We start from the raw sequence: 22,529 nt of genomic DNA on the forward strand, positions 1-22,529 counted from the left end.
AAGATCAGGAATCGAATTCTGGTGGTCAGTGTACCCACTAAACTTATAACCAGTTAAGTCACCTTTGAAAATCTGGTGAATATTCATGTCATTCTTCTTCTAATATATGCCAACTTAAACACTGAGCTGCTTCGATTTCAGAATAGCAGCGACATATTAGCAAGAGATGTTGAATTGCACAATATTTACAAATCCCACCTTTTGCTAGAGAGGAAGGAAAAGGATGAAAACAGGACATCCACCAGGTTAACAGGAAAAGTAGGAAAAAAGCCTGACTAAAAGTACCCAACTTTACAATGAATATATTCCATTCAGTAGCCAGCTGGGAGACACATTTTAATCAGGTTTCTCGCCAAGACTCCAGATATGTATGTCTGTAATCATTTCTGCATTTGTTATTTATATTTAATATAGAATCATAGAATATCTCGAGTTGGAAGGGACCCATAAGGATGATCGAGACCAACTCCCTGCTCCTCGCAGGACTACCTAAAACTAAACCACATAACTAAAAGTGTCATCCAGACACTCCCTGAACTCTGACAGGCTTGGTGCCATGACCACCTCCCTGGGGAGCCTGTTCCAGGCACCAGCCACCCTCTCAGTGAAGAACCTTCTCCTAATGTCCAGTCTGAACTTCCTCTGACACAGCTTCATTCCATTTCCTCATATCCTATTGCTGGTCACCAGAGAGAGGAGATCAGGACCTCCCCCTCTGCTGCCCCCCTTGAGGAAGGTGTAGACTGCAATGAGCCTCCTCTCCAGGCTGAACAAGCCCAGTGACCTCAGCTGCTCCTCATAAGTCTTGCCCTCGAGACCCTTCACCATCTTGGTTGCCCTTCCCTGGGCACACTCTCATAGTTTAATATCCTTCTAATATTGAGGCGCCCAAAACTGCACACAGTACTTGAGGTGGGACCACACCAGTGCAGAGTGGGACAATCACCTCCCTCAACTGGCTACCTACGCTGTGCTTGATGCACCCAAGGACGTGGTTGACCCTTTTGGCTGCCAGGGCACACTGTTGACTCATATTCAACTTGCCATCATCCCAAACCCCCAGATCTCTTTCCATGGGGCTGCTCTCCAGCCTCTCATCCCCCATTTTGTACGTATAACCAGGATTACCCCATCCCAGGTGGAGAATCCGGCACTTGCTCTTCTTGAATTTCATACGCTTGGTGATTGCCCAGCTCTCTAGCCTATCCAGATCGCCCCGTAAGGCCTCTCTACCCTCGAGGGAGTCCACAGCTCCTCCAGTTTAGTATTGTCAGCAAACTTACTTAATGTACATTAGATTCCTATGTCCAGATCATTTATAAAAACATTACAGACCACTGGCCCTGAAATTGAGCCCTGGGGAACCCCACTGGTGACTGGTCACCAGCCTGATGTAATCTCATTTACTGTAACTCTTTGAGCCTGACCCATCAGCCAATTGCTCACTCAACGTAGTATGGACTTGTCTAGCTGTGTGCTGGACAGTTTGTCCAGAAGGATGCTGTGAGAGACAGTATCAAAAGCTTTGCTAAAATCCAAAACCACCACATGTACTGGCTTCCCTTGATCAACTAGATGGGTGACCTTGTCATAAATGGAAATTAAGTTGGTTAAGCAGGGCTTTCCTCTCATGAACCCATGCTGGCTATGACCAATGACTGTGTTGTCTCTCAAGTGTTTTTCAGTAATTCCCAGAATAACCTTCTCCATAATTTCACCAGGCACTGAAGTGAGACTGACAGGTCTGTAATTACCAGGGTCTTCCTTCTTACCCTTCTTGAAAATTGGGACAACATTTGCCAGCTTCCAGTCAACTGGGACCTCTCCAGACTCCCAAGACCATTGAAAAATAATGAATAGAGGTCCTGCGATGACATCAGCCAGCTCCTTCAGTACACTGGGATGAATCCCATCGGGCCCCATAGATTTACATGCATACAGCTGGAGCAGCAAGTCTCGAACAAGTTCAGGGTCAGCTGGGAGTTTATCATACCCCCAGTCATGGTCTTCCAACACAGGGCTCTGGTGGCCCCAGAGCCCATCATGGGTGTTAAAGACAGAGGCAAAGGTGGCATTAAACATCTCTGCTTTGTCTGCATCTCTATTTGTGAGTTGACTGACCTCATCAATGTTACCTCTGGTTCTCCTTTTGCTGTTAACGTATTTTAAAAAGCTCTTTTTTTTGTCCTTCACAGTGCTGGCCAGCTTGAACTCTAATCGAGCTTTGGCCACACAAATTTTCTCCCTACAGTGGCGAACAGCATCCCTGTAGTCCTCCCGTGTTGCCTGTCCTTGCTTCCAATGTCTGTACACTTTCTTTTTCTGCATAAATTCTAGAGGATGATCTCTGCTCAGCCAAGCCGGCCTTCTGCCCCACTTGCATGACTTCTGACACTTTGGAATTGCCTGCTCCTGTGCTCTTAAGAGATGGCTCTTAAAAAGTGACCAGCATTCATGGACCCCAATACCTTCAAAAGCAGATTCCCAGGGGACCTTACTGACTAGCCCCCTCAGCAGCCTGAAGTCTGCTCTCCCCATATCCAGCGTTGAAGTTTTGCTGGCAGTTTTTCTCCTATCACCAACGATTTGAAACTCAACTACTTTGTGGTCACTGTGACCAAGCCAGCCACCAATCACCACTTCACCCATGAGTCCCTCTCTGGTTACAAACTACAAATCTAGGAAGGCACCTTTCCTAGTTAGCTCCCTCAGTACCTCCACCAAGAAGTTATCTGCAATGTGCTTCAGAAATTTCCTGGACCTGTTTGTGTCTGCTGTATGATATTCCCAGTTGATGTCTGGGAAGTTAAAATCACCCATAAGGAGAAGGGCAGTTGATCTAGAGATATCCTTTAATTCCTTGTAGAACAATTCATCAGTGTTGTTGTCCTGGCTGGGTGGTCAATAGTAGACTCCCACAACAACATCCACTTATATATATATATATATATATATGAACTTTTTTACATATATATAAAGTAACTTTTTATTTATACATGTAACTTATGCCATAACACCTCATTCAGAACTGCCAAGCACTGACATCTTCATTGCAACCATTCTCCTCGTTACACAGATAGAAATACAAGGGTCTTTCCAGTGCATCCAAAAGATTAATAAACATTAAAAGAAGGAAAAGTTAAGAAGCCTCTATACAAAGCTCCCTTAAACCAATAAGATGTTAGTGTTAACATCCACAGGATGTTTTCTAGGGCAATACAGATGGACTAGGTGAAAAAAATTCAGGATGTTATAGATTTGTCTTTTGGATTATTATTATTTTAAGGTCTTGAAAACCTATTTATGAACTAAGGTTCCATTCCAGTCAGTGCCACACAAATGCAAAACAAACACCATTCCTGCCCCAAACAATTCTGGCTACTAATCATAGGTAGAATCTTCATAGGGCAAAAGTCAAGCACCTTCAGTTGGCCATCCTTGGAAATTAGCTGCTTGTTTCATACAAGACTGTTTTGCACTGAAGCAATACTTAAGGGACACTGTGTAACTAAAGGAAAGATTCGATACACATCTGAAAGAAAATCTTTTCTTAATCAGACCACAGGGAATGCAGATAAAGCAAGTCACTGCTGGGAATAGGAATAGTGTCTTGAGAATCATTTTCTATGGACGGACAAATTTTACATTACCTGCTCAGCCAGGATTTTTTTTTTTCCGAATTTTATATAATTTTAACTTTATGCTTACTTCTTATGTTTCCCTAGTGCAGTTTGACATGATGCGTGCTTGTAACCTCATCGCCACTGTTGCTCTGACTGCTGGCCAGCTCATCTTCGTCCTGGGCCTGATGGAGCTACCTATCATTTCTCAGGATACCCAGTGGTGGGAGGAGGCCATAGCTGCCGTGTTCCAACTCGCCAGTAAGTCCACTTCTTTTGACTGATGGAAATTACTTCATCTCTATTAAATTCAGGTGGAAAAGAGTTTCTTACTTTATAAATCTTTCAAGTGACAAAGAATAGCAAAAAGGCCTAAAACTAAAAGTAAGCTCATTGTCTCTTAAAAGCTCTCCCCATGAGATTCTGCAGTACATGAATAGAAGCTTTTATCTTGTATATATCAGAATGAGTCTTCTGCCAACCAAGAAAAACAAGCCTTTATTATTTCCTATGAAACCAGGAAGGCAAACATGAAAGAAATAAACTGGAAGCAATGTAATCCCATAATTTAGCAGGATAAAATATACCAAAGGAATGGTTTGAAAGCAGAGCAGAACGGCCGACCAAGTTTTTGAAGTCTTGCTGAAACATGGTTATTTGCTTTTAGCTAACTGAATTTTAATCCATCAGCTGGATTTTGATAGACAGATACATCTGCAATCTAGCAAAGACAGCTGAAGTCAATTCATAACATTGACTGCTATAAAAAAATTGCCCACAGTAATTCTCATGGTCACAGACTATATACAGAAATGAATGAGGAAAGGAAGAAATGGTTTTATCACAATTCCGTATTGACAGCAGTGGCAACAAACTGTAAACATTTTGTAATAATACCTTTCTTTACTACATAAAATAAGTCATTCAGTATTCATTACACCAAGAGTCCAATCGTATAAAATATCCATGCGTGAAAGTGTCATAAATGGAGTATAACATTCAAGCTGCTTACAAGATCAGATTAAAAATATACCATTATTATCAATGTAAACAACAGGTTATAAGAAAGTAACACCATTTTATTTTAAATTTTAATTTCAACTTTAAAAACTCAGAATATTTAGAATGGTATAAACCTACTGAGACCTCAGGTTTACACTGCTGCAAGATCAGAATCTAGCCTAGGTCATTTAAATACAGTCCTCACAGCAATAAACACCCATCAAGGATGATGAACCTGAAATCCAAACAAGAGGAGACTGCTGAGGTTCTGTAACTCAAAGCATCCGATCCAGCTTCCAGGTGCAGAGAGACCCTCAAACATCAGTCAGTGCCACCAACAGACAGATATAAAACCTTGCCATAACAAGACCTCCCTACAGCCTCTTCATGTACGCCATGGTCTTTGTAACTCTAGATACCTTCTGGATAGTTCTCCCTGATCATCGATGTGATGCCTGCTTTACTCTCACTCGCTCCCATCCTCCCCAAAACTCGACATGTCTGTTTTTCCCAGAGAGGAAATGCATTCTGGCCCTGTTTAGATGTGTTGTTTCATTGACAAACAGCACAGTGGACAGCCCTGTGCCTTTCTTCTATCAAGGCTGCTAATTTTAGACTGGGCTTTTTTTTTTTTCCCCCCCTTTTTTTTTTCCTGTGCTGGAGTCTGTTTTAAACACAGTCAGAGAGAGACTGAAGGGCGCCAGGATATCCCGACACAGGAGAAGGAAATGCCTGCTATTACCTGTTATGCAAGCTGAACCTTGAAATCCCCAGTGCTGGGAGGGGAGAGGGGAGGAAGGCCAGAGTCAGAATTATTAACAAAACACTAATGAGAATGGCTGAAGAAGCTGTTGAATCAAGGAGTTCATCTGCCTGCCTGCGTTCAAGAGGTGTGAAGAGATGGATCTGGCAGCTCGTGACAGTTGCGCAGACATTGTGCTATATGAATCAAAGGTCTCCCATCTCCAGAAATAATGCAATGACTTCAGTGGCTATCCCTGCCCCCCTTCCCCATCCTCCTTTGCAGTTATGCCACACTCTCCTTCACCATCATCAGATGGTTTTCTGCCTTGTGGTCAGTAACATGATATTAATTTTACATCTCATTATCTTAATGAGAGTTTTATGTTTAAACAAATTCCTTCCTGATATTGAGAACAACCAGCTGAAGCCTTCTGGAATGTATACTTCTGAAAAAAGAGGGAAGGATTCATCGTATCTGCCATTATCCCAATATAAAATAGACTTCTTGGAGACCTCCCTAGTTTTCCAGGACAGTGGTATGTCAACTGCTGACTACCTGGGTAATCGAGGGTCTGCACTCACAGGACAGGCAGTTCAGAGTACAGCTTGCATTGACAAAAGAGGCTGTTTCCTCTTTCACAGAACCCAATGTGTGCTCTGTAATGTTGAGCCACTCAAACTGGCCACGAACATCAGCCCTGTCCACCAAATTCTCTGGATTGGGCCCAGGCAACAGCATTTTATACATTATGGCTGAAATGTCTTTGATATCAGACAAAACACACATGCAAACTGTGAGCAAGTCCAGCATTTCTGTTGCTCTGATGAAGGACTGCTGCCACATCTAGAGACCAAGATTTCTTTATTGAAGAGGAGGAAAGCGACCGCCCCTGATCCTAGAAGCCACAGGTAGTACTCAGCCTCTGAGCCTCCACTCCGAGATGGTAACCTCTCATCAATTTTCAAAGTCAAGTAGCAATATTAGGCAAAAACATTAGAACAGTGGGTACAAAGCCTGATTTTGAAAGCACTTTGTACACGCAAAACAGCCCAAGAGAAATCACTGTGAAGCTCTCCCCTACTTCATTTTAAGGGTTAAAGCCAATGTACTTTAGGACAGACAGATAATTTGTGTGAGAAAAGCAAACAATATTTAAGAATGTACTTACGTAGATCTTAAGAAATATTTCTTGAGTACTGGCTGGGTAACTTCTGTTTATTACACCTTCAAATATATTACTGAAAACACAAGCACCCACCTCCTTTTTTTTTCCTTTTCAAAATCCAAATGATCTAGAGAATTGTTCTGCAATTGCTCATCCTGTCAGCAATTTCAGAAAGAATTATCTTGATTCATGTCCCCTCTAATTCCAGCTTCTGTTTGATCTCTAACTTTCATCCTGGAATATGCCAACAAGTGCTGAAGAGAACTGCAGTGGTAGAGTGAAATCTAGTATTATGGAGGAAGGCTTGAGTATAGGGCTCAGAATCACAAAGTCAACTTACAATTTTCTTATTTTTAGTCAGGATTTACCCACTGAAACATTATGTGTGGGTTTCATTATAGTTTCCCAAGGTCTGAACAAAAGTCCTTTCTGTTTTAGAAAACTAAGTGTACTAAGTATTATCTTCCAAACCCTATCAGAAGTTCAAATCAACCATCTCTGATCCCACTAGAGCTTGCGATGACTCCAGGCTCCATGGCTTTTTAACTTCTGCCACCTGCACAAGCATTTGACAGTCATTCAAAAAGGATGGACCTCTGACAGAAAATAAAGCCCCAGGAAGCAAAGAGGAAGGAAAGGAGAGAGGAAACAGCATTGCTTCTGGGACAGCAATGGGATTCACACAGCTCCAAAGCTCCGCAACCTCACACCTCCCAGTTAACAGGAAAGCGAGCTGTTTGCTTTGGAAAAGGCATATGGTGAAAATGGAACCAGTGTTGTATGTGGAATTTTGTGTCAATTCTCAGAAATTTCCCTCTAGAGGGTTTTGGGTTTTCTGTTTTTTTCCAAGGAACTGTTACAAACTCCATGTGCTGAATATAGGATGAATAACAGAGCTGACAGAAGTGCAGTTGGAAAGGGAAATCCATACTAACAGGATAGGGAATAAAGAGCACTTCAGAGAATATTGAACTACTACAAGCAGTAACCTGCTAGACTGGGTCAGACCTTAAGAGACTCTAGCCAAGCCTCTGATCTTGTACAATGGTGATTATCACAGACTTTAGAGTGAAATGTTAGAAACATAATGGGGAAAATCCAGGATAAAATATCCCTTACATTAGATCTCATCTTAGTTTCTGAAAGTCCAAGACTGGAATAAACCTGAATCATAATGATTAGTATTCTTGCCAATCCATTTTCAGCATTAAATTACTTTAATACATAATATCCTGAAGATTAAAAAGTTTTGTGTTCCTACTGAGCTTGTCATTTACAGCCAAATAAATTACAATCTCACCTCTCTCTTGAATTTCAAGCATTATATTCCAGCTTTTCCTACTGTGTTTTTCTGCTGATGGTGTGTTTCACTCCAGACCCCTAGCGCATCACAGGAAAACTGAGTTCGTGCATACTCTCATTTCTGTGTTATTAAACCTAAATCAAACAATTGTTAGACCATTTACCTTCTCTCTTCCTTCTGGGTACTACAACTTTAGATTAGTTGATATCCAGAAAATCTGAATGCAGAACAGACCAGTAAAGCAGCCATTGGAGAATACAGCTGAAGATATTCATGATAGCAATGTGATTCTGATTTCTCTATTACTTCCTTCCACCTTTTTCCTTCACAACACCCTCAAGCCAGATCTGTTCTAAGATGAAATCTATGGAGCTGTAAACCTAATACTTCCTGAAAAGGAAGCAAATAAATGAGACACTGTAAATAACCTAAAAATCGTAACAGAAAGACAGACCTTGACTGCTTGATTTGTGCTAAATGTTTTCATTATTTCTCATTTTTATTTCATCTCAGTGCCAAACTTGCTGCTTCTTTATGTGGACTGAAAATGTCACAATAAAGTAATCTTGTTTTCACACGTTCGCAAAATGAAACGCGTTTGCAAAGATCTTAAAATATGGAAGCTTATCCCACTTATTTTGACTGAAACTGTTCACGTGAGCAGCTGAACCAGCAAACTGGGAAGGGCAGTAGCTCACAAGAAGTATGTTGAACTCTTCAACTGGTATAACTGCAGCAGGGAGAAGATCTGCGTATATTCTTCATGTCTAAATACTGATATGAGTAGCAGGCAATTTGTCATAGCATCTCAATGTCAAGGGCATGTATTCTCATTAGAAATATGGTAACAAATATATTACCAGCTAAATATCATTCAGATATGCAAGTATAAGGAACATGTTTTATGACAGATACAGCATTAGAAATAATGCAGCAATGCAGAAAGAAGTGTGTGAAATGAAAAGTGCTTCAACTCAAATATTAACTATTGCTTATGAACATGCATATTATATATAGATGGAGATGTGTCCTAAAAAAGTTTCAAACTGAGTTGCCTAGCTAGATCCACAGTTATGCAACTCTAACCCTCTGATGTATCAGGAGATGGACAGAGCACTTGAAAAATGGGGGCAGAAGATGACCACTGAAACTTCCAGGAGGATCACTTGTCAACGACTGCTTCTCTCTGCACAAACTGTTTTCACTCAGGCTGACAAGAGCTCTTACCTGTGTCTGATAACAAATTCTACTGCGATCAAAAGCAGAACTTTCATTGACTCCAGCTGCCTCTGAATCCGAGGTGCCAAGCAATGTTTGCAGCTGACTTTCAGTGTGAAAGTCTGCACATTTATCCTTATTTAAACAGCTGCCCAACTGGAATCGTGTCTAATTCATAAGGAATGCTTTTCAAACTTCAGTTCAAGGTCTGGCATAATTTATAAGGAAACCTCCAAGAGGTAACCAAGAAAAGCAAGTTCACTGTCAGTAGACCTAAGCTTGTTAAACAGTGCTCTGCACCTCCCTTTGAAGGTTTCCAACCAACATAAAGTGGAATTCACTGCCTTACACTGACTAAATCTCCCAACCTTATCAAGTTAAAGACAAAGAGGGTCTGACAAACTCAAAGAGAACCACAAGTGGAAAGCCATTGTAATTCAGTGGTGAAAAGTGAAGGACAAGAGGGTCTTATTGCCCCTGAAAAGCTTTGCTACTCATAACTTGTTTTTTTCTGAGACACGTTACATTCTACCAAAATCCTTGGAAGGAAATTTTTATTGTCCTCCACAATGTACAACTGAAAACTCAAAATCACTAAAGTCTCTGTGGCATTATAAACCAAAGCAAGCATACTTCTACAGCTTTCAGCTGGTGCTACAACAAAGAGCACACAACTATTACAGAAGCTCCACATTTGCCTTGCACTGTAACAATGCTCTTTTGTGCCAAGCTGACACAGGAAAAGGTATTAATTGATTAATCATTTACATAAGTCCTACAGCAATTGCACTTTGGGAATCTATCTCACTTTGATAAATACAGTTGAGCTCCTACAAGCAGCTTATTCAGGCTTGTGACTCATTGCAGCTAAATCATTCCCTGTAAATGTTTATGGGGTATGTAGAGAAAGGGGGTGAAAAATTTCCCCTCCCTGTTTGCAGCTCTGCTGCACAAGCGTGGGTTGTGTATTCTCAACAACAGTCTGGCTGCTCTATTTTCCTTCTCCCTTTTCCTGGCAGCAAAAGTCATCCTATAGCACAGGCTGTAAAGAGAAGGATTATAACTCTGAATATAGACTTTCTACCGACCCAGGAAAAACATAATGCGTATTTCTTCAACTGCACTATGAATATACTAATAAAAAGGAGGAATGTGAATCAAGGGGTGTCTGGAAAAAAACCCCAAACTATCACCGAAGTAAAAAAGTGACTACAAGAGTTCTTTTAAAATGTTAAAAATCTGTAGTTGGCTTGCAGCCAGCTACAGTCAAACAGGAAATTCAGTATACAGATCTGAAATATAAGTTCAAAAAGTAACATTCTCCCAACCCACCCCCACTCACACAGTCAATACTGTCGCAACCAAAAGTCTTCCTAGTGAATTTGTTATCTGTTTCCTTCCCCAGCGGAAAAGCCCCCCCATCCAGGCTTGTTTTGCCACGGATGGGAAACAACTAGAGATAAACAGCAGCTCTATGGGAAAATAAAGTACTTTAAGAAATCTCATCAGGATTTTTAGTAAAGATGTGGCCTCTGTGCAGACTTTAGACAAAACACAATAAAATGATCTGAAATTGATTGAGGTACGTAATGAAATTAATTCAGGGAAATTCAGCCATGCATCTAAAAGTCTTGTCATTGCTACAAAACAGAAATGAAACTAAACCAGATGAAAATGTTTAATATTTTCATAACTAAATGTAAAGAAGTATTTCCCACCTGCAGCCCTCCTCAAACTGTATTGCAATTAAGAGATCCAGAAGAGTGATGGCAAGTAGAGCAATTTTCTGGTTATTTTTAGTAGAGATAGCTATGGGAAATAGTCTGGGAAACCAACTGTCCCCCTCCAGGTATTGTATTGGAATACTGCAACTAAATTCAGACATTGCTCAATGTTACAAATATCTATCTAAAAAGTGAAAAGTCACCACAGTCAGTTTTAGTCATGGAGATAGAAGCTATTCTTAATACAAGGTTAATTTTTATAGGTGTACTTCTAACTGTTCAAATACAGAGCCAAATACTGCATTGGTATATTTACATTAACAACTGAGTCATACCCATATTACACAACCATCAGTAGGAGCAGAATTCCAGCACCATTTTTCCTACTCTAAATTCTAACAAAAGTGATACGCTAATTGAATACTTAGCAGTATTCAAAGGCAACAAATTAAAATGTTGTCAAAGATTTCCTAATGCTAATAACACTCATAGTGAAGGCAGTAAGCAAAACAGGAGATACCAGTATCATGAAAATACTCCTGCTTTAGCTACGTTAGTAAAAATAAAACATTACTCAAACTTCAGTTTCATTCTCTTTGCTTACAGAAACTGAGTATTATTGCATCAGTACACTAGGGTTTGCAACCAAATGGCACACACATAATTATCCGTAAGGTTTCATCCAAACTAGGAAGATACCACTCGTCAGATATATCCATATAACAAAGTAATAATAATAAAAAAAAAATTTAAAAAATCTGCTTTCCCCAAGAAAGAGAAACCACTGAAGGAAAAAGGCCAGGCTGGCAAAAATAAGTGAATTGAATGTGTTTGCCCAGTTATTTAGAGAACAGACTTGCTGCTAAATGTTCCATCTCAATTCTTGGCTGGTGTACAAGACGACCACTCTAAGGGCAAGGAAAACAAAAGTAGCACATTGGAGCTCTTTGCTTCAAGAAGTCTAATTTTGATGAAGTTACTACAGACAAAATCTCTCCAAGCAAACTTTGGGGGTTTCCACACAACATCATCTTTACAAAAGCAACATTCATCAAAATTTAAATACCATCCTATTAAATACCATCCTATGCAAACTCAGTCTTTTTGAATGAGTACTATTTCTTCACCTTTTGCTCTTAAGTTCCTACATTTATAAATCCAATATCAGGTCATGCTAATATGAAATAAGAATGCTGGAAAATACTGTTCACAGTGACATTTTTCACTTACACTGGCAGAAGTGTAAAACTAATTATGGAAACTCTCTACAGTAACATGCTTCCAACTCTCCCACCTCTGTCATGTTTTTCTCTCTTCTTAAATGTCAGTTCCTGTCTAGCCTGCAGCAAAGTATTCTAAACAGATCCTACATCTTTCACTCAAGCTCCAGTGACTCAGTCCTGTTATCTGCCAAGTCAGGGAGCGTTCAAACCCACTATCTCCCAGTTCCCCCCCACTCAGACACTGGCACAGAACTGCAAAAGGAGTTAAAGCCTCTTGCATGACTGGCTGCTCATCTGATCAGGGTTCAGGCAAAGGGCCTGTGAAGGGAAATAGTCTTGCTAGCATAAATAGTTTTATTTTGGGACCTGTAAGGAAGCCTTAGTGCTTTTTCCTGGTGGATAATTTCTCCATTGGATGGAAGGGCTCATGAAGGTGGCCAGTCTAGCATGGAGATGTGTAGCCATTTAGGACAGTAATTGGCCATAAGTGATACATAAGCAAGAAAGAAAAAGCTAAGTAATTTAATTAAAAGCTGGGTATTTGGAAAAAAGTTTAAATATTGAAAATATTCGTACAGTATTTATTTACTTCTGCTGTGCCATAACGGAACATGTATAGACCACTGCTGCTTGCCTTGGCTAAATGAGCAAAGAATGGGGCAAAGCTCATGCCCAAGGGAATACAGCTCTCACACGTACCAGGAACCCTAAAGGTTTTTCCTAGCAGGTTTGCACAAGCAGACCTGACTTTCTTTCTGACTTTCTAGAAATGCTAATCATCCACTACTTCTCTAAGCTAGAGATAATGGTAGAGTAAATATCTGTAAACCTGCAGTGGGAAAGCACCCATCACAATTCAATAACTGGAAATTAAGCTGCAAGACACAACATAGCATCATGGTTACTCTGTGTAACTGGTGTTCCTGAACCTAGCTCCCTCTGCCAAGAGAGCCTCAAACAAATAATGCAAGATAGTGTAAAGTGGACTGTTATTAATATTTGTAACTGTCCCTTAGAGGTACCTGGTACCTTAGAGGTCACTGGTACACACAGCTTAGTTTCACAGTTCTTCCTGCTTAAGGTTTTATGATTTGCTTCAGACATTTTTTTAATTTATTTAAAGCTTTTTGGACTCCCTGTGAAAGTGTATGTGAACTGGAAAAGAGCGCTGAAAGGAAAACCAAAAAGGAAAACTGACCACACAAAGTTTCATCATGTCCCAGACTCATCAGTAAGATGGGTCTCTTGATTTGTACCTCAATACCCTCCTTCCTGCGAATTTTAAATCAGAAGGAAAAGAAACAGCTCCACAACTGGCCACAGGAGGTACAAGCAATCTCCCTTTCTCTCAATTTCCTACCTTTATGAGAAAAATGGTATCTATCATCTTTTGAAAAGTGGACTGCAACCTGTGGAAGAGCAAAGCACTATCAGTGTATATCTGTATTATAAAACCTGAAGACCTCAAAAGTAGATGTAGAGAGACACATTCTCTCTAAGCACATTACAGCTAGCGTGCTCTGCTCCCAAAGCTCTGAAATACAAAACAAAGCACAGGAGAAAAGAAGTTTTTTCATCTTAGTTCCACAGATGGGGAACCGAGCCATCTCAGAGGAGAGTTTAAAAAAACCTGATGTATTCCACAATACAGGATCTGATCTCCCCCTCTCTTCTCTACCATAGGACAAACTGAACTCAGAGAATGATGCTGGAAATGAGGGAAAGCTCTTTTGTTTCCCAGCTCTGCTGCAATCTTCTTGTATGCTATTACTGCTAACAATAAAGAAATAGATTAAAGTCATACAAGGTCCAGATAACACCAAATGGCAAAGTCATGAGAATTCAAAAGCAGTTCAAGGAAACATCACAGAAAAGGAAGAGCACAATTAACTGTGGCTTTGAGGACAAAAGTAATGAATGCTGAAAAAACATGTGCAAACTTCACTGAGGATTTTGAATGCACAAGGAGAGAACACTCCCACTTTCATATGGTGATGAGCTAAGCATATGAATATACAGAAAAATTAATTCCTTCAAAGATGCATGATTTGCCTTCAACAGTCCATCCAAGGATGTAGATAACATCTGCCTGGCTTCAAGAGACGAGGATTTTAAAAAGCATGCATAGTCTGATATAAGGTGTGTCATCCAACAGTGATTACTGAAAAAAATGAAGATTCAAGCTTAACTACCTCAGCTGTAACTGAGTATTTTTTCGAACAGGAGTCAAGAAGCAACTTTCAAACCTGTATACTTTGAAATAATGCTAGATGACCACCTATGTATTGGGATCCCATCTCCAACTTCACTAACATTAAAATGTCCTCCTAAGTAAGCCTGCAGACTCAATTTGGGACTGCTAGCAAACAATTACTGTAGAGATCAGTGATTTCCACAACTCAATGTGCTCCATGTGGCCACATTTTTCCCAAATGAAACTTGTTCATTTATAACTAAGCTGAACCATTAAATAACTACTAGACTTACTGACAAAATCAAGGCATTATTACTTGCTGTCCTTACAACTGAGTCAACAGCCTAAAACCCATCCATGTTAGACTTTTTTCACAGCAAAGGCTACTGCAGAGTGGTGAAAGAGCAGGAAAGAGCTACTCCTCCTGTAAGAACCTATTTCCTCCTCATATATCCTTAGGAAGAGATGACTCACTTCAAACCCTCTCTGGTACATGCCACCTGTGGGACAGTGCTACTTCAGGAGGAAAAGGTGTAGTAAGCAACTGAGTTACAAACCACCTCCTAGGTAGACACAAGAGAGCTGAGGATGCCAGATGTCTCCTCAATTAATATTCATTCATTGCTTGTTTTATTAGGAGGGGGATTCAGCCTTCACATTATTGACTCTCAGAACAGTAAAAGTGTCACGCCTACTTAAGTAGCGATTGATTTTTTTTCTCCTATTTGTATTTCATTTCCCTCCTCTATTTTTTTCATCTGTATATAATTTGTGTCTTTTCCATCTTCACTGCATTACTAGTACTCTTTTTAGAAAGAAACTTGATACAATGCATACTCAGGATGTGCTCTTTCATGGAAAATCAAGGACCAGAGGCTGGTATCACACCATTTTTGAGCATTGCCACGTATCTGTGGGAACAGTGTTTACAAGCAGCACAGGTAACTGAGAAGACAGCATGCAGCCACTGGGACTGACTTGCTCTTGACTTGTCCTTGCCCGTGAACTTAGGAAGATGGTATCTAGAAATCCTCTGGTTGTTTATGGGCCTTTGTTTATTCTAGTCTTCCTTCATGAAGGGGTCCTTTTGTCAATGATGTTTCTTGTGTTATGGTGGTGGTTAAGGAAGTGTGTAGGAAAATAGAGAAAACCTTTTTTCGGTTAGTGAGGCACATTTGCCTCTTTGTTTGTTTCAGTCTAATCTCATGTATAAATTACTTAAGCTGAAAGGTAGTTTTATTTGAGAATAGGGACAGGAAGAGAGACTAATACAATAAATAGAAGGCAGAAAAGTAATTGTGTGCTTATCAATGCATTCTTCAGGGAAAGGGCAGTCTTAGTAATATAAAGTAGGAGTCAAGAGATATGGATTCTGCCCCTTGTTCTAATATGGACCTCCTGCATGACTAGAAAAGTCACTCATCTCTGAAATAACATTACTATTTATCAGTGGTGTCTACCAAAAAGAACATGGAAAATATTTTTTTTAGTTTTTTTGCAAATCACATTGTAACATCTGGATGGAAATGGTAGACAAGTGCAGTGTTATTACTCTAATATTACCTACCTTTTAGGGAACTTAATACTGTGCTTAAAGTTAGGAAGGGAATGGAAACCTTGCCTTTGGTAGCTTCTGAAGGCATGATACTACTCCTGCCTCATAACACTTTCTTCCAGTGCAGAAAAAGAAGTCCCATTTATTTTACCTTCCCTTTTTTTTCGGCTTCTATTTTTTTTTATTATTTCTGTAAGATATTTAGCTATTCATCATCTTTTGTAGTTTACAATAGCAGCCTGCCTTAAATAAACATTTTAAAATTTCAGAATAAGTGTACCATATTCTGAATAAAATATTTTCATTATTATTATCATTAGTATACCAGTTTTCTGTGCTGGCAACAGGAATAAGAAAGAGGACATCTGTGCATGTGAGACAAGAGGATGGGGAAAAAACACAACGTGAAATACAGCTAAGTGGTAGTAAGAAACTTAATCAGAGTGAACAGATTGAAACCTAACATTAAGACTCCATTTCAGGCACCCAGTCTTTGCATATATCATCATGCCCAACTATGCCTTCACGAACACATACAGCACATCATAACAGGGATAGAAAGGCTTTACAGACTCATGAATGCTGACCTATGGCATCTTGCCACTACAGAAATTCAAGAGAATACTCATTAAAAATAATTCTCACATTCTCCTTGCAGGTTTTGTTCTGGTTATCGGATTGGTGACTTTCTACCGCATCGGACCATACACCAACCTCTCTTGGTCTTGCTATCTGAACATTGGAGCCTGTCTTTTGGCCACGCTGGCAGCTGCCATTCTCATATGGAACATCCTTCACAGGCGTGAGGACTGCATGGCACCCCGGGTCATTGTCATTAGCCGTACCCTGACCGCTCGGTTTCGCCGTGGCCTGGAAAACGACTATGTTGAGTCACCGTGCTGAAAGAGTGGACTTGAAAGGGAAGAGATCTCCAAGGAGATCTGCACTGGAGTTGCTTTCTATAAATATATGCTATAATTTAAAACCAAGGGTTGAAAGACATCACAAAGCTCACTCCTGTGGGCAGAGGCCCTCAATTATTATTTGGATGGGCTCCATCTATATACATATGTATAAAACACATAATTTTATATATATTATATTATATTGCCCTCTCCCTCTGCTGTACAGCACAGAATGTTGGATTGTCAGAATCCTGACAGAGCATCACAGCTACATGTCAGCAGGGTCAGCTGTAGCAGACACAGAGTGTATGCAATCAGAATACAGAAAAGAGGCAGCCAAACACGTTTTCTCTGTGTGCATGAAGTTATCCTGCTCCCTAATAATAATGTAAAAAGCTACAGGAGACCAGTGGCAATAGCTTTGGAGTTAACAGGCAATCTCAGAAAGCAGAAAACTCACTATAGAATAAGTGATGATTTTAAGAGCTGTTTAAATTTAATGAATCTTTAGTCCTTCCATCCACCTCTCTTCATGGAACTTCTCATTAGCTGCAACACCTGCTCCCCAGCCACAGCACAGCCCAGACAGTAAAAAGCAAAAGCAACTCTAATCATTCTAATTGTAAAGTAAGGGAATGCAGAAGAATTAAGTTGCATTTTTTCAGACACTTCTTTTTTATCCTGAGACAAAGGTTTGGGTTTATCCTACACATAAACAGACAAGCCATTAAAAATGAAAAGGGTACGCAGCTGGAACAGGCAATACATGTTGCTGAAAAATCTATTTCACTGTTACAATGACAGCAAATATCTACAAAATAAGGTTACCTGGACCCCCTAATAATCACAGATACTATTAACTTACATTATTGGAAATGATTATTAAGAATAGATATTTCAGCCCAAATTAATTTCTTTTCTTCTGAGCTTGCTTTAACATTCGCTGTGACATTTTCAGATTAGAGTGCTATGTCAGGACACCGAGCTCTGCCCAACAATGCTCAGAGACACATAACACGGTGAATATTGGAGAATAAAACTGCAACTCAAGCACCCAAATTGGAGAACAAGAAACACATACAGGACTTAAGCATAAGATTTAAAAAAGACCTGCCTGGTAACTTAATATGGTAATGAAATGAAAATAATTAGTACCTTTGGAATTAGGCGTAATGTTTATAAAGCCTGACCCTGAAAAGCACATGGCCTCATGAGTCATGTGCATGTAACTTTCAGGAAGAAAAACAACAGTCAAAAACTATTATGCAGAAATACTTAGGTTACAGGAACTAGAGGCAATGACATGTTTGAAAACTCTAAGGATGCTACTCTGAGCACAGTTACTGATAGGTTTGAAGGACCATGAGCTGTGAATGTTACAAGTTCTTCAGGACCGTTGTGTCACTCCCAGCTGAGTATACTGCTTTTCTTCTTTACCATTATTTTCACCAAACTTTTCCACACTTTATTAAAATGTGATCATCAAGCTGGCTCTTGAGTTCTGTTCTGCACTCAGTTCTGATGTAATAAGAAACTCAACCCCAACTGCTGCTCTGCACCACGTTCAAGGTGAGCAACACTCTGCAGAGACTGATGCTTTAGAACAACTGCATTGTTCTAGACTATCAGGGTAGAATACCATAAAGCTGACAAAGAGTTTCTTCTAGCAGTAGGTTTGTAAAAACCAACTAAGATTTGTATTCATTTGCCTGCATTACTTTCTGGAAAATATTTTCTAGAAATAATATGCTATGATTAATTGCAGGGTTTTTAAAAAATAAAATATTGGAATATTTAAAATACATTATATTATTTCTTCTAATATTACAATATCCATATTATAATAATGTACATTTAAATTTAAAAATCAGCTATGTGGTCAGTGAATTTGTAATACTCGGTATTACTGTGATTATTTTAGATGTATAAATAAAGTTGTGAATGTTCATTTTCTTCTAGTGATAATGTGAGATTTTTGCCGTTCAGACACAGAATAAGGTTGCTTGTTATCAATCATTTTTTCCCATTTAGTAAAAAAGAATCCACAGAGCTTGTAACATCTTGTAGACAAAGAATAAGCAGAGAATACATTAAAATGTCTGTAAGATAAAGATATTTCATCTTGTTAAAAATGAAAGGGAGAATGAAATCAGACAGGAAAAATGTAAGGAGAATTTAGGAGGATCAAAACATCATACAAACTTTTAATGAAAATAAACTGTACCCATAAAGAAATATATACAAATACTTATGATACCTTTTTATCAGCTTGATGGATTTGAAGGCCTCATCCATGTCTCCAGCAGTCAGATAGTAGCTGAAGTTCAGCATGGCATCCTGGGTAGTCTTATCACAGTCTCCTAATCCAATGAAATCTCTCATGGGTCTTCTCACAACCATCTGAGACACCTTTATTGAGCCAGACTCTGCTTGTCCTTTCTCAGCTTCTCCCAGCTAAAATGAAAATGTTATCATTTAGGTATCAAGTAGGTTGAAACTTATTCCTTGGTATGTGTAAGTAATTACGTTATTTCCACTACAGTCCAAGTTTTCTTTTTCTGCAGGACCATGATCAATAGTGACAACAGTTGCAATGTTTCAAACTTCCTAGAAAACACCCCAAAATATGGAATGTCGTAGAAAAGATTAGCATATCATAACGAACAATCACAATACATCAGTGATAGTTTGGAGATTGGTAAAATGCCACAGGAGAGGCAGCCTCCTATTATTATAGTCATAATTATTATTCTTTTATATTTTTTATTATTATTGTAATTATGACTATAAAAGAAACTATTATTTTAAGTCCCCAGATTTCTGGAGATTTCAGATAAACATTTCTCTAAGGTCACTCTCTTCTCAAAAATGAGTCTGCTGTTCTGAAAGTTAACTACATAGGCCCAATTCTTTTATTCTTGCCTTCATGTGAAGCTTATGAACACTAAACCTCAGATTCCAACCCTTCCCCATACAATTGGCAGTTCTGGAGCCTCTGGAGCTTCAGTGATACAATCACCAGTCACTGAAAGACAGCTCAAAGCAATTTAACCATTATTGAGAAAAAGAATAAAGATAAGGTCAATCATCAATATCAAATGATCTGTCTAGAGTGGAACAAGGAAACTTGCATAAGCCAAACACAGTGGAAGATCATCTGAGTCATGAAGGACACCAAATTTCACATATACTCTACCCTAATTGTATAGTTAGATGAGATAGCTAAATATTAAGGTTTACAGAAGCCAATTAAAAAATAATATTATATTATTATACAATGAAAGTATTAGATACAGTAAAAGACAGAAATCAAAAGTGTGAATGCATTTGACTACAGTTTGGGGAATTTCTGGAACCAGGACAGAAAAGACATTGTAATGAATAAGGAGAAACCCTGGAATGAAACTTGGTCAAAACAGACTTGTTGCATCAACTCAATTTGCTATATTTAAAGCAGACTCTGTTCACATACTAAATCATGTTTCCAAAATGAATTATTATATAACAAGTTAGTCACTAAGATACAGTAATCTAGAGAGGGAAGAAAATAGAAACAGAAGACTGAAAAGCAGAGAATGAAGGAAGAGGAGGAAAATAATGCAGATACTTACAGGTTTATAGACACATCCCCTCCGAAAAAACAACTAATGGCAGCAAAAATCCATACAGAGTTAAAAAAAAAAAAAAGAAAAACAAGAGACATAACATCAAAGTAAAACAGCATGAGACATGATGGGGGGAAGTGTTAAAAGAAAGATTAGACAATGCAGCAGATCGCCCTTGACCTTTCAAATTAAGGGAAAAAGGAAAGTAAAATGGAGTGCAACTCTGAAAGCTAGATCTGCACAGGAAGAGTGACAACAGTCAGCTCTTTGGAAGGGGGCTAAATTGCAAAGTACCACTCTCAATCTAAATATATCAAGCAGAAAAACATTTAGATACATTCTCCCTGTTTAACACTGCTCCTAAACTACATGAAATTAGATTTACATGATCACGTTACTACATGAAATTAGATTTACATGATCACATTGGCCTTATTCAGAAGATTTCGACTATTAGAAGTCTCATTAATATTAAGTTCCTGCAGATTTTACAAAAATAAATGCCTTGGTAGAATAAACAGACTCCGTTAAGCACCCCCTACAAGAAGGGAGCAGTGCAAATCATCATCTTAACAAGCGCTAAGAAACTCGGGTCAGAGCTTAACCAGAAAACCAATCTGTAGGTAATAGGCTTCATTTCTTCCAGTATGCATGGAATTATGCACGGTATTATTTACCTAAGATGCAAACAATTTTGGATTCATATTCAAGTTTAAGAAGTTAAAACATGCATTCCTGGTATTTGTAGCACATAGCCATTTGGTGATAGTGCAAGATGAGTATTCTTGCTGTCTTTGATATTCTGTGGGGATTAAGCTCCATTCCAACAAGGAAATAGGTTGCTTCTGCTGAAGCTAGTAGGAAACCTCCCCCTCTTATGGCCTATGTAAAGTTGACACACACACCCCTACTTGCAATAGGCACAGTGACTACATAAAGTAGAGAATTTTTTTCACATCCCTTTTTTTAGTTGCATTTCCTGGTAATTACTGTGTCTCCTTTACTTACACATGGCATGCAGAATGCAGTACCCATGAAAAGCCAATTCAGTACGATTTCCACAATACTGCCAAGTACACCTGCATTAGAATCATCTTTATGTCATTTCTACATGTGATGCAGCAACTGCCATTGGAGTTTCTCTACTTAACCCAGACTCAATTTGGTTAAATTTGATCCCTATGCAGTGAAAAGTCAGAATTTATGGGAAGGGAAGGAATTGTGAAAGATTTCCTCACCTTTTTTGCAAAGTAATAATGTGGCACCTCTATGCCCAGAAGAACCTGGTAGGATGAAGGCAATGGAAAACTGTCCTGAAGCAAAAGGCCATGCTCTTCAGTACTGAAGAACGATATAATCCAAACATCCATCTGGAAAAGGAAGCAAAGCATTGTTTTGGTTTTATGCTGCAATATCCTTCTTTCATTTTGTTTTTATTTTCCATACTCAATTGGCAGAACCTTCTCTTGAAAATAATATGACATATACATTCACATGCACACACCTGCTGGAGAGGGCAGAGCTGCACGCTTCCTCCCAATAGTGAGTAGCCTACAACTCATTTTACATTACAGACTGTATTCCTAGGAACCAGCTTCACCAACCATAAAGAGGGAAGTCCCTGGCCACAGACTGCTACTCTAAAAGTCTCTGACAGATCTGACTCAGGTCAAAGAAATACTCCCAACTGTTTTCAATTTTTTTTTTTTAATACTATATTATTTCTATTATAATTTCAGCAGCTCACTGACTGTTTTGAGTTCCCAGTGAATATACTAGCCATTTACAAATAGCTACTGTAACAGCTTAAATATTGACCTGACTCAAGTCAAAATGAAACATTTATTTCTAACAAAAGTTAATCAGACTTCTTATTTCTTAAAGAATAAGGATACAGTTAAAAGTTTTGTTGAATAAGGGCCAAAAAGTAAGTTGCACTCCTTTTATATCTTTTTATTTTTCAACTTTATGTAGAAGCCAAACATTTTTACTTGTTTAGAGTAGGAATATTAGGTTGAAGTGTTCTCTTTGCTAGAAGACCCTAGACATCCCTGTTCCATTCCTCCCTTCTACCTTGATCTTCCCGTGATTTTTCTAAAGTTGTTTCAACTAACAAAAGAAACAAAGAGCTTTCTATCTCTAATTAGAAGAGGTTTAACTAATCAGAAAACTTTAAATCAATATGGACATTTCAAATCAATGGAATATTTATGAAGGACAGGCAGTTCTGTACAGACAAAATGGTAAGGACCGCTACAAGCACATTAGCA

General features: G+C 39.0%; 2 protein-coding genes across 3 annotated transcripts in view; one reads left to right on the plus strand and one right to left on the minus strand.

Annotated features, from left to right (window-relative positions):
- Window positions 1-18,140, plus strand: part of TMEM204 (transmembrane protein 204) — a 31,457-nt gene extending 13,317 nt beyond the window's left edge. The window contains exons 2-3 of the mRNA XM_052772840.1: window positions 3,726-3,881; window positions 16,408-18,140. Coding sequence (XP_052628800.1) covers window positions 3,726-3,881; window positions 16,408-16,652 — 401 coding nt within the window. The 3' untranslated portion in view covers window positions 16,653-18,140. The remainder of the gene's footprint in view (window positions 1-3,725; window positions 3,882-16,407) is intronic.
- Window positions 1-22,529, minus strand: part of IFT140 (intraflagellar transport 140) — an 86,385-nt gene that overhangs the window by 33,058 nt on the left and 30,798 nt on the right. Inside the window, exons 16-18 of one of the 2 annotated variants that reach the window (XM_052772831.1) lie at window positions 21,498-21,629; window positions 20,266-20,298; window positions 18,912-19,108 (exon numbers count right to left, since the gene is read on the minus strand). In XM_052772831.1, the coding sequence (XP_052628791.1) occupies window positions 18,912-19,108; window positions 20,266-20,298; window positions 21,498-21,629 (362 nt within the window). The remainder of the gene's footprint in view (window positions 1-18,911; window positions 19,109-20,265; window positions 20,299-21,497; window positions 21,630-22,529) is intronic. The other variant, XM_052772832.1, reaches the window with a different exon arrangement.

The sequence above is a fragment of the Harpia harpyja genome, chromosome 21 (assembly GCF_026419915.1).
Source record: "Harpia harpyja isolate bHarHar1 chromosome 21, bHarHar1 primary haplotype, whole genome shotgun sequence".
In the NCBI taxonomy this organism is placed as follows: Eukaryota; Metazoa; Chordata; class Aves; order Accipitriformes; family Accipitridae; genus Harpia; species Harpia harpyja.